This window comes from Nannobrachium achirus, assembly GCF_963921795.1.
Source record: "Nannobrachium achirus genome assembly, chromosome: 12".
NCBI lineage: Eukaryota > Metazoa > Chordata > Actinopteri > Myctophiformes > Myctophidae > Nannobrachium > Nannobrachium achirus.
Window position 1 is genome coordinate 36,752,580 of NC_137832.1, and position 13,043 is coordinate 36,765,622.

Sequence of the window (13,043 nt, forward strand, 5' to 3'; positions counted from 1 at the left end):
ATGTTTGGGTCACAGACATGTTTGGGTCACAGCCCCCTTTTCTTTCGTAAAAAAAGAAAAAGAAAATAAATCACTATCAATTAAAAGAAAGGAAAAATAAAATAAGTATTTTATAAATAAAATCCAGCTCTGCAGTGCTCTTAAAGGTTTTATTCTATAGGTGTGAGAAGGTTTTTTCTCAACAATTTATGAAGGACGACAGATAGACACAGAAAAATATTCTGCAGAGTTTAATTTTTTTCCAAAATGTCATAAATTAAAAAGTAAATAAATATATTTGCTTCTCTGAACAGAAGTGCTCTTTTACCCCTTTGTTGTTACCAGCTCTTATTGTTCCTCCCTCCATCCCCTTGTTCTCCCTGCCCGTGTCCAGGGTGATGTGTGTGCTACTGGTGGCAGGGGTGGTGTGCTGGTTGGTGTTGGACACAGCCAAGCAGGGAACTAGACAGTTGGTGTCCTTTGCTGGTCTGCTCTCATTCATCTTCTTAATGCTGCTCTTTTCCAACAACCCGCGCAGAGTAAGGGATGCATTGCACACACACACACACACACACACACACACACACACACACACACACACACACACACACACACACACACACACACACACACACACACACACACACACACACACACACACACACACACGCACACGCACGCACAGTCGCACACGTTACCTGGGATTTGAACCCAGAACTATACCAGTAGATCTCTTGGCAGCTGCCTTTAAATTGGTGTTCGCCTTTACGTTATGCTTATGTTCGCTTTCTCTGCCTCTTCTCCTCGCTCCTTCACAGCTTTCCACAGACTCGAGCCTGTCATGCCAGCACTGTGGAGCAGTTGGACTACTGCCTTGCTTACAAAGCCCCTGCTTCAGACTTCATCAGGCAAATGCTTGTGATCCAGCCTCTTGGCACTCTGCCACCAGCTTGAGGTGTTTCCTCTCGTGGGCTGCTGTCATGCCCTCTTCACAGGGGGTGACTCTTCTCCCCACAGCAGACCACATGCTGATGTCTGGATGTCTGAGACAGTCTGCCTGGCGAGTGGTTGCCACAATATCTCTTGGGAAGACCAGCTGGCTTTTTCGCCTGGCTTGATGAAAGCTGCCCAACATCTTTCCAGGAGCTCTGCCAGCTTGCCTTGATTTTATAACTGCACAGTGCACAGTGGACAGCCTACATTACTTCTAAACCACTGGGTGAGATTCTAGGGACATGGGAGAGGATACTGCCCTCATCACAAAGCCGAGCCTCCCCAGCTGATGTGCTTCTTCACAGTAGCGACCCATCACGTCCAGGCTCCTTGACAGCACTGGATACTGCTTTTATATCGAAGCGCTCCTGCTCTGCTCTGGTGATTTAATACACCTTTTGCTGCCTCTTGGTGGCTTTTAGTTAGAACTCTTGAAGTGCACCCCAGCCTAAGCCATCTCTTTGTGTTACAGACTGGAGATGACATTGTATCTTGGCTTACACCCTGCGACTTTCACACTTCTAATGAGATGGTCAGCGGACTCCGTTCAGCTTTCGTACAAGCCGAGTCTTCTCCTGTTTGTATCATAGTAGACTGATGGATTTCAAAGGTAGTCCCAACATATTCCACCCAAAGAGACCTTCATCCGAAAAGCAGTGGGGCAAGCCCATACACTTCCTGATGTAATTAGTAGCTAGGTTGTCCATCCTGCAGACCTGAGAAGTGGGGATGTCACAGACACTGAGTGGCCACATCACCCTTTGGCATAGTCAGTGTGCTTATAAGATTGATTGATCTTTGCCTTTATCTGTATGTTGTTGCGTGGCTAACTTCCCCATCTGTTTGCAGTGTACTGTACTGTACTGCTTCCCTAAAGCATTAAAATGTGTTTTGGATTAGATTTTTTTTCAAGTGCAATGACAATAAAGCGATTGAATTGAACTGAACACAGTGTGTAAAGTGCATTCAGTGTGTGTGTGTGTGTGTGTGTGTGTGTGTGTGTGTGTGTGTGTGTGTGTGTGTGCGTGCGTGCGTGCGTGCGTGCGTGCGTGCGTGCGTGCGTGCGTGCGTGCGTGTGTGTGCTTTCTGCAGGTGGCTTGGCGTACTGTGCTGTGTGGCGTTGGGCTGCAGTTTGTCTTTGGCCTTCTTATTCTCAGGACAACTGTTGGCTTCACTGCAGTGGACTGGCTCGGAAAACAAGTGACGGTATAGTGCACACTTACTGACTTACTGTACACACTAATGCCCATTATACTATGGTACCATTCTAATCTGCTCAGTCTGACTCTGTATCTCAGAAGAGGGCTATGGACAGTTCAGAAACCCACCTACCATCTCTTCGGAGATGAGTAAAAGCCTGGCTACGCGAGGCTAACCTACCAGTGATTCCATTGATGGGGAATCCAAATTAATATAAACTATAGGCTGTCTCTTCCTTGAAAGTTAGTATGCTTTATGGCATAAAAACACAAATAAAATGTCATTGTTTAAAATGACAAAACTTTGATGTCACTATAGTGGACTAGTTTCTGAACCGTCCACAGCCCTCTTTTGAGATTATAAAATTATTGTACCTTATTATAATGAGCATTAGTGACGACCAATTATATGAAGACAATTGCACACCTAGTAAACATACACGTATAACTGAGCTTGATTTGTGAAAGGAGAGAAACGTTTCAGTTTCAAAAGGTTAGATTTCTCTTTCACTTCGACATAGATCTTTCTGTCTTACACGGATGCGGGCTCTGAGTTTGTCTTTGGCGAGAGTTATCAAGACCACTTCTTTGCCTTTAAGGTATGACACGCACGCATGCATGCACGCACGCACGCACACACACTGCACAAACAAGCAGGCAACAATAATCAGATGAATAATACCACTACTAAAAGCACCACTACACTGCAAAAACGTCACTCTCCCAACAGGTGCTGCCTATCATAGTGTTTTTCTGCACCGTCATCACCATGCTCTACTATGTTGGCTTCATGTCCTGGCTCATTCCCAAGGTAAGACAAGAGATAGAGTAATGCTTATCTTTGTACCGTGGAATAGGAAATGTATAGGACATGTCTCCTCTCAGTGAGCTAACAGCCATATTTGGAGTCACATTGCTCTCTACTGGCAACATTGGTATATTGTACATGGAGGGCAACACTGGTGTACTGCTGCTATTGTATTTTACAGGGTTCCCACACATCTTTACCAATTAATTTCCAAAACCTTTCCAAAGCTTTTCCAGAATATTTAACCCGATTTCCAGGACTATATAACAATAATTCAGCTCAATAATGAGTCGCTTACTCCTATGTGCAATATGTCCAAAGACAGGTAGTGTATACCAGGGGTTCTCAACCCCCACCCTGACGAGCACTAAGAGTAGAGGAATTTTGTATAACACGGTTTTATTATGAAAATAGCCGATCGGCGTTGTGAGCATGTAGATCGGCTATTTTCACAACTTCTGCCTCTAATATTTGACAATTTGGCCAATGTTGAATTTGTCATTTCAGAGGTATTAACAAAATCAATAACCAAACAATGCATAGCTTTCCAGGACCTTCCAGGACCCTTGATCAATTCCAAAACGTTTCCAGTACTGGAAAAATATTTTTCTAATTTCAAAATATTTCCAGGAATTTCATGACCGTGGGAACCCTGATGCAGATGTTGTGTGTGTAATAACTCATGACACATGACATGACAGCCAGGATATCAGTATTTAAGCCACGTCATATGGGTCTATCATCATCATCATCAGCAGCAGCAGCCGCAGCACCGCTCACTTCACACCGCGTGTGATTTCTCCCCCAGGTCGGGTTCATAATGCAGCTAACCATGGGAACATCTCCAATGGAATCAATGGCTGCTGCTGGAAACATATTTCTGGGACAGGTGTGTAACATGTTTAAGGGAATTTACATGTAAAGCTGCAAGTTGGCATGAGTGCATTAAAACTGCAATCCATGAAATGGATTGCAGTTGTATTTCACTAGCGGAAGTAGTTGAGCTATTTGATCTTGGAACATCACAAAAGTGGGCGGCAATTCATCTTTCCAAAACAAAAGAATTTTTTTTTTGGCAAAGAATGTTATAATAATTAGCAATCTGTACTCTTTTTTTATGTCCATCCTGATCTCTGGCAACTCCTACCTGGAATTTGAACCAGGATCTGATCTCTTGAGATACCACATTTCTACCACTGAGCTACAGTAAGACAGTATACTGACCTATGAGATTCAGGCAGTACTACTTGACACCGTCTAAATGTCTCAGTGGAAGAGTAGGGAGATCACCTCCAACCACTGAGGATGTACTATTTATATTGTATTAACATACTCTAACACAGTGGTTCTCAACCTTTTCAGGCTGCGACACCCCAAATAATCATATTTCAGCTGGGGACCCCCCACCCTGACAAGCACTTGGAATTGTAGGAATTGGCATTACATTTAGTTTGACTCGATCAGTTCCACTGTGAAAATAGCAGATCTACATGCTCACAACGCCTCGCATTGCGAGGCGTTGTGAGCATGTAGGTCTGCTTTTCTTTCACAATTTCACAATTTCACAATGAATATTTGACACATTTTCCAATGTTTAACCAGAGGTACTAAAAAGGTCTTAAAAGTCACTTTAGAAATGTGTAGATACCCTGTATACTCTTATACTGTATGTTGTTCTGTTTACTGTTAAGTGAGAAAACAATGTTAACCCATAAGCTAAACATTTGGGGACCCCCCAAAATAATTTGGGGACCCCCCTGGGGGTCCCGACCCACAGGTTGAAGACCCCTGCTCTAACATACAGATTGGTTAAAATAGTATTTCAGTCATTAAAATAAGTTACAGATTGTATTGTAGCTTTAAACATCACAAAACCAGCGATTTTACACAGTAACATAGAAGGGATTACAAATGATTTCAGCCAGTTGATTGAATCAAGCACGTTTTTGCACTCATGTTGTCCTGATGGAAACACAAAAATATGGTTCTGACACATCTCTCTCTCTCTCTCTCTCTCTCTCTCTCTCTCTGTTTCTCTCAGACGGAGTCACCACTCCTGATTCGTCCATATATCAGTCAGCTGACTTTGTCTGAAATGCACGCGGTGATGACAGGAGGTTTGGCCTCCATCGCCGGTAGCGTCTTGGGAGCTTTCATCGCCTTTGGGGTGAAGAGAATAAGAGAATAGGGCCCTTTGTGGTCCAAGTTGCATCTCACTTTTTAGTTTTAGCTTTTTTAGTTTGAGATTGCATTTTTTCTGTTACGTTCACATCCCAAGAATCACTGTTCTGTTAATGCATTCACATTGGTCAGGTGACAGAAAAATCTGTTTCTTGTTAAGTTTATCATGTCCACACTCAGGCCTGCGCCAATAGATTAATTGTTGTTCTTGTTTGGGTGTTTCCCCCCCCCAATTTAGTCATTATGCCGAGTCAGTATCCCTCACGTGTAGTCCCTGCCACTATTAATCGCTAAAATTGGTCTTGTGGGAGGGTGTAGACAAGCACTTCTCTGATAGCAAGTTATAGTTGCGACCGTCAGGTTGCACTGTCGCAGTTACTATCAAAAGTTCCACAGGCTGTCTGTCAGTCAGTCCCTCCGTCTGTCCGTCACGTCACGTCATGTCACGTCACACTTTTGGCCCTACTCTTATCTCCGGCACCGTTGCCCCTATCCATGCCAAACTTTGCAGGATCAGTCAATATTCAACCCTTTATTCATTGCCTTGACTAACCTACCGGTGCATGTTCTGTCTCAAGAAACAACACTTACAGCACTTGAAACCAATCTGGAACCTGAGAACCTACAGGTCATATTTAACAGTGCATAGTCATTATTACTCATTAGTCATACTAATTACTAAAATCATACACAATACTGTTTTAGAGGGACATTGCTTCTACTGGGAGCTCTCTTTTGGCGGAAGGAACAGATAATTTTGCAGTTAGCACAGCAGAGAAGGGACATGTACTGTAGGTGAAAGGATAAATGAATATGGGCTTGATGACAGCTGGAGAAATGAAAGGGTCTCAAGTTGTTTTGGGGATTTCAAAGGAGATACAAGATAATTTCTCTGATAACTTCTCTGAGCCATACATAATTTCTCTGGACAGCTATACAGTATACTTTATTATAACGGTTGCAAATTCAGTCAATACAAAACAAAGCTTTAGATTCGCTTCAGCTGCATTGTTCTCTTCCTCTCCATTGTTCCCTCTCATACTCATACTAGATTGCAGGTTCCCACCTGTTGACAGCATCAGTGATGTCTGCCCCTGCCAGTCTGGCCATCGCTAAGCTCTTCTGGCCAGAGACAGAGACCCCAAGGATAACAGCCAGCAAAAACCTCAAACTGGCCAAAAGGTGAGAGGATGGATACAATGTACACACACACAAACTGTGAAAGAGGCAGGGGCGTCACAAGGGGTAGGAAAGTGGGACTGAGTTACCGGGGCCCAAGGTGGAGGGGCCCTAGTAACTTTAGCTATTGAAAAATAGCAGATATACAAGCTCACAGCGCTGCGAGCTTGTAGATCTGCTATTTTTGAAAAGTTGTGAAAAATGTGTGAAAATCTTTGAATATATGTATTTTTTAAGCGAACATTTCTAACTCAAATTTTGCTTCTGGGGGGGTCCCTGGAACTAAATATTTTGAGATCGAGGTCCATGGCCAAATACATATCATCTTGGGGGTCCTTGACATAGGTTTCTTGCACACATTTTCACGATTTTTCAAAAATAGCAGATCAACAAGCTTGCAGCGCGGCACTTGGTGCTGCGCTGTGAGCTTGTATATCTGCTATTTTTCAATAGTTAACATTCATGGGGGGCCCGCAGTGAATCCTTGTACCCAGGGCCCAGAATTTGGTGTGACGCCCCTGGAAACAGGCTGCCATGTGTTGTCATGATCTAGTCCAGAATTAGGACCTGAGTGATTACCTGACCCCTTCCTTATCTCTGAAGCAAGAGGTGGCATGTGTAGTTTAACGTCTACACCAGGGGTCTTCAATGTGTTCAGGCCATGGACCCCTTAGTTGAGAGAGATGAAGCAGGGACCCCCACAACCTTTTCATAGATTCCACACTGTTTCATTGTTTGACAGCACAATTATCTGTGTATTTTGGATTCATGTCAATTTGTGTTTTCAGATATTTAACCACTTGAACTGTCAATACTTGATAGACTTGACCTTTCACTCCGTACTTAGTCTGCTCTTTTCCTCCTCTACACCAAACCTCTTTGCCGAAAATAGCCAATCTACAAGCTCATAACGCCTCGCAGAGCTTGTAGATCTGCTATTTTTGGCTTAAGTTCTCAGAATATAAACGCTAGAGTTCAAGTATAAAAAAAGAGGAAAAAGGTTCTATCACACAAAGATTTACCCGGACCCCCTGTAGTAACTCTGAGGACCCCCTAGGGGTCCCGGACCCCCTGTTTATGACCACCAGTTCATCAGAAATTAATCCATTGAACTGGGAAACAGGTTATTTTCAGGCTTCAACAGACTACGCGGCCGTACCACAAAGTATAAATTAGGCTCAAGCATTGAGACAATTGTAACCTCTGTCTTATTGTCCACAGTGACTGTAAGAACCTACTGGAAGCAGCCTCCTACGGCGCATCCTCTGCTGTGGTACTGGTGGCAAACGTGGCTGTCAGCCTCATCGCCTTCATAGCCCTGCTGGCCTTTGCCGATGCTGCCCTCTCTTGGCTGGGAGGGATGTTTGACTACCCCCAGTTGAGCTTCTCGGTGAGGGGGGGCATGCACATTTGCATGGGGGCATGCACATTTGCATGGACACACACACACACCCACACACAGTTCTAAAATATTCTTTCCTCAATGAGGTAGAGCAGGTAGACATGCACTGATATCATTTGTGGAAACGCTAAACAGTCTCTCCCCCATTGTAGGTTATCTGCTCTTACGTGTTCATGCCTGTCTCCTTCATGATGGGTGTTTCCTGGGAGGACAGCTTCATTGTGGGGGAACTCATTGGACGCAAGACGTTTTTCAATGAGTTTGTGGCCTACAAGGAACTGGCTGTTTACATTAAGTTAAGGAAGGCAGGTGGACCTGAATATGTGGACAACGTTAAGCAGTACATCTCTGTGAGTGTTATTTAGTACTTTCACCCCCTTTCTCTCCCTCTGTCAGCCATCCTCTGATGAGGACCATGAACGATCTCAGCTGACTGGCATTGGTTATAATCTTGCATAGTACTCCTACAGCACGTGTGGCAGGCAGCAATGCATTTGTTTTATTCCTGCACCATTACTAATTCCATGCACCTTGCTAGTAAATAAAAGTTCAATTCAAGGCAATGCATCTTGTTGTCACAAGATGAGCCACAGTTGAACATGAACAGCCATAGATTAACGACCTCTCATTAATCTCATGGAATAGTACTCCCTCACTCATGTTCTGTCTATTGAATAGGTCAATGCTATAGTATAGAATAGGCCATGGTGATCCAAAGGCTTTTGCACACCTGAATGAAACAAAAAAAGTAGGAAACTACTATACTAAAAAGAAAAAGAAAAACACACAGTCTCCACTTGCTCAATAAATAGACCGTTTCATTTGATAATGTGGGACAACTAAGGATGTCGAAATATAGGTGGAGCATTGGTATAGGAAAGAAACTGTTAAAAAAGCAATGTTCTGTATTTGGGATGTAGCTCTAATCAATGTCCAATCATGAAATCACAGGAAATGACTAAACTGCCACTCACACACCAAGCTCATTGTTAAAAACTGTCTGTGATTGATGTCAGCATTAGGAGCGTATACTTACTTGATTTGCATGACTGCTCCTCTAAATAGCTATAATGATTGCGCCCAAGACATTCTATTGTCCTTGTTTCGGGCTCAATCCATGCATAATCTTCTACACAGTGTGTGCATTGTGCTGCCGCAGGCATCTTGTTGTTATAATGTATGTGCCATAGTCAGAATCATTTTGACAGAATCACAACCAATGAAAGAGAGTCAGTAAAATGTAGACCAAAGCTGTTTCTTGCTCCTCAGGTCCACTCTGAAACCATAGCAACCTACGCTCTGTGTGGATTTGCCAACTTTGCCTCCCTGGGGATGTTGATTGGAGGGCTGTGTGAGTTGCTCCCTCTATCAAAGGCTGTTTTCAAATCTGTGATAGACAGACAAGGGCGTCACAAGGGGCAGAAAAGTGGGACTGAGTTACTAGGGCCCAAAGTGGAGGGGCCTTCATTATTTTATACTTTAGCTATTGAAAAATAGCAGATACACAAGCTCACAGTGTGGCACAGAGTGCCACGCTGCGAGAAGAAGTCCTGAAAATGTGTGCAAATCTTTGAATATATGTATTTTTTTAAGCGAACATTTGTAACTCAAATTTTGTTTCTGGGGGGGTCCCTAAATATTTTTAGATGGGGATCCGTGGCCAAATACATATAATTTTGGGGGTCCTTCACATGAAAAAGTTTGAGCACCACTGACATAGAAACATAGGCGTTTTCAAAAGACCTTAGAAGGATTTGAAATATTCAAAGACTTTATTTTCATGATCTTTCAAAAATAGCAGATCTACAAGCTCGCAGTGCACTCGGTGCCGCGCTGTGAGCTTGTATATCTGCCGTAGTGAATGCTTGTACCCAGGGCCCAGAATTTGGTGCGACACCCCTGGATAGACAGACAGGCAGACAGACATACAGACAAATGAAAACCCATGCCCCCCACATCGCCCCAATTTTACACAAAGTGTGACTACGGCAATCTGTGCTGTATTTACACAGTCCGTTGTAAATAGACATTAATAAGCACGGACGGTTATGTGTTGATGACCTTGTTTGCCACATTCACAATATTGTTGAATTGCATTTGGTGTCTCGTTTTATATCCAGGACACTTTAAAATGGAGGAGAAAAAAAGAAGAAATGCAAAAGATTCTTTACTAAATGCCCTTTGTAAGAAAATTCGCACGTATCCTTACAAAATATTTGTACAGGACTTGGATTTTGCAGACCATTTTAGTTTTGTTGTAAATTTTTATACACATTGGTTCAAATGCACTACTTGTTATGGACACACTTAAAGGATGAAAAGGTTGTGGGGGTCCCTGCTTCATCTCTCCCTCAACTAAGGGGTCCTTGGCCTGAAAACGTTGAAGACCCCTGACATAGAATGTTTCTCTTCCCAGCGGCCATGGCTCCAGACAGGAGGTCGGACATCTCGAGGTGTGGCATGAGAGCCCTTATTTCAGGCACAGTTGCCTGCTTCATGACCGCGTGCATTGCAGGTTGACCGTTCTCTCCCTTTTACTCTCATTTTTGCCCTTCTTTCGGTTTTCCTTCCCTCGATCGTTCCCTCCATCATACCATCTCACCGTACTTTCTTGCTTTCTTTTCTGTCTTTTCCCTCATGCTCTCCTTCTGTGACATTGTGAATCAGGAACATGATGATTTTGTCGCTGTTGTTGGCCGGAAACCTTGTACGTCCAAAACGCTTCCTTTTGTGTGTGTGTGTGTGTGTGTGTGTGTGTGTGTGTGTGTGTGTGTGTGTGTGTGTAAATAACACTGAAAATAGTGGATCTACAAGCTCACAACTTGTCGTGCTGCGACTCGTTGTGAGCTTGTAGATCGTCTATTTTCAACTACCTTTGTGCGACACTCTTGCATGATGAAGTAGGGCATTAATAAACGGAAATTTCCGTTTATTAATCCCTGGGGGTGGTTTAAATGTCAACTGTGACATCTGCATTCCCTGTGTGTGTGTGACTGACAGTACCTGGACATGCAGCAGTATATTTAATAACATGTTCACTACGTGCATTTCTAGGAGTGCTGTACGTCCCACCACTTCACTGTGAGCAGTTCCTGAACACACTGTTCAACCACACCAATGTGGCCAACAGCACAGAACTAGCCACCTGTTGTGCAGAGCTATACAACAGGTGCGTGTGTGTGTGCGTGTGCGTGTGTGTGTGTGTGTGTGTGTGTGTGTGTTTGTGAGGAGGTGTGGGGCGGCAGTGGCTCAGGAGTTAGAGCGGTTAGAGCTGGGAAGCGGAAGGTTCCCAGTTCGAACCCGGGCTCCCCCAGAGTTCGTGTTGAAGTGTCCTTGAGAAAGACACTGAACCCCTGATTGCTCCCGATGAGCAGGTTGGTTGCCTTGTATAGTTGGTAAATGTATATAGCTCTTTTTATCCAATGCGCTTTAAATAGATGCACATTTCATTCACCCATTCACACACACATTCATACACCGATGGCAGAGGAAACCATGCAAGGAACCAACCTGCACATCGGGAGCAATTAGGGGTTCAGAGTCTGGACCCCTAGTGTCAAGGACACTTCAACACTAACTCTGGGGGAGCCAGGATCTGCTGGCCACTCTACCCCTGAGCCACTGCTCCCCCTTGCATGGTTTCCTCTGCCGTCAGCGTGTGAAAGGGTGAATGTGAAGTACATTGTAAAGTGCTTTGGAGAAAAGCGCTACAGCAGGGGTCTTCAACGTTTTCAGGCCAACCCTTAGTCGAGAGAGAGATGAAGCAGGGACCCCCAAAACCCATATATAGATACCATATAGTTTAATCGTCTGACATCACAATCAATCATCAGTGTATTTTGGATTAATATCAGTTAGTATTTTCAGATATTTAACCACTTGAACCACCAATACTTAATAAACTTGACCTTTCACTCTGTACTTGAAATTGTAGGCTACCTTTTCCCTCTACACCAAACCTATTTTTGCCGAAAACAGCCGATCTGCGAGGCGTTGTGAGCTTGTAGATCTGCTATTTTTGGCTAAAGTTCTCCGAATATGGACGCTATAGGGTTCAAGTGGTTAAAGGTGAAAAAAAAGCTTCTATTACACAATGATTTGGAGGACCCCCTAGGGGTCCCAGACCCCCTGTTGAAGACCCCTGCCATACACACATACATGTATCATACATAACCAATATTCTGTATATGTGTGCTCTTCTTCCAGTGTGACTGTGTCAGAGCAGTGGAACGTGATGGTGACGGGGGGATTCAACACGGACGCTCTGCGCGGCTGCTGCACTACCATTCCCTCCACACACTTCAACTGCAGCTTAGTGCTTTAAACGCCAACCACCATGCATGCATGATGCATGCACACACCTAGTGTACACTAGGGCATGATGCATGCACACACCTAGTGTACACTAGGGCATTCACCAAATATTTGAATATTCGAATATCAAAGTCACTATTCGACGTTGTTCACCAAAGTCCAATATTCGCTTATTTTTTTATTGTTTTCTCTTTAAAAAATATATAGTTTATAAAGCTTGGCAAGATAGGAAGTCATAAGAATGAGCTTTATACCAGGGCTTCTCAAACCTTTTTAGGCCGTGACCCTCAAAATAAACATATTTGAACTGGGGACCCCCACCCTGACAAGCACTTGGAATTGTAGGCATTAATGTGACTCGGTAGATCGGCTATTTTCACAATGTTTGCCTCTTGCTTACTTAATATTTGACAGTTTGGTCAGTCCTGTCGAATATTCGACTATTCGAATATTTTGAGGTAGAATAATTCGAATACTAAAAATCACTATTCGTGAATGCCCTGGTGTGTACATACATACAAGTACACTAGGCATGCATTGCTCATGCAGATTCAATGCACGCACACACTTAGACACAGGAAAAGACAATGTAACAAAGTGTATTTTTCTACTATTTATTTTATAGATGTGTACAACATTTACAACTGTGATCAATATGAGACACACAAAAGCCATGGTAATTAGGCGGTATAAACATTGGATATTCCATGATACCCACACAGTAAAATCAGAGCTAACCGAGAGTGTGGAAATTGAAACCAATTCCATTTTTACACTCTGAGACACTGAACTAAATGAATACAGAGGATTCTACTATCAAACAATGTTCACAATATGATAATCTTTTTTATTTATATCAGTGCCAAATGTCCTGCTTATATATTTGATATATCCTGTATACGTTTTTATTTTTTAGAATTATTTTTTAGAATTATTTTTTAGAATTATTTAATTACTTTCTCTGTTCAGCCTCAGCACAAAAGCACCT

The 13,043-nt window shown here is 43.2% G+C and overlaps 1 protein-coding gene across 1 annotated transcript in view; it reads left to right on the top strand.

Annotated features, from left to right (window-relative positions):
- LOC308295565 (solute carrier family 28 member 3-like) overlaps window positions 1–12,065 on the top strand; it is a gene marked incomplete at its 3' end in the record, with an annotated part of 14,735 nt that extends 2,670 nt beyond the window's left edge. Inside the window, exons 5-17 of the mRNA XM_080738617.1 lie at window positions 374–518; window positions 2,065–2,178; window positions 2,693–2,770; window positions 2,902–2,982; window positions 3,788–3,868; window positions 5,021–5,146; window positions 6,212–6,342; window positions 7,561–7,729; window positions 7,894–8,091; window positions 9,011–9,092; window positions 10,158–10,256; window positions 10,796–10,910; window positions 11,948–12,065. Of these exons, the coding sequence (XP_080594743.1) occupies window positions 374–518; window positions 2,065–2,178; window positions 2,693–2,770; window positions 2,902–2,982; window positions 3,788–3,868; window positions 5,021–5,146; window positions 6,212–6,342; window positions 7,561–7,729; window positions 7,894–8,091; window positions 9,011–9,092; window positions 10,158–10,256; window positions 10,796–10,910; window positions 11,948–12,065 (1,537 nt within the window). The remainder of the gene's footprint in view (window positions 1–373; window positions 519–2,064; window positions 2,179–2,692; window positions 2,771–2,901; window positions 2,983–3,787; window positions 3,869–5,020; window positions 5,147–6,211; window positions 6,343–7,560; window positions 7,730–7,893; window positions 8,092–9,010; window positions 9,093–10,157; window positions 10,257–10,795; window positions 10,911–11,947) is intronic.
- Between the last annotated feature and the right edge of the window lie 978 nt (window positions 12,066–13,043).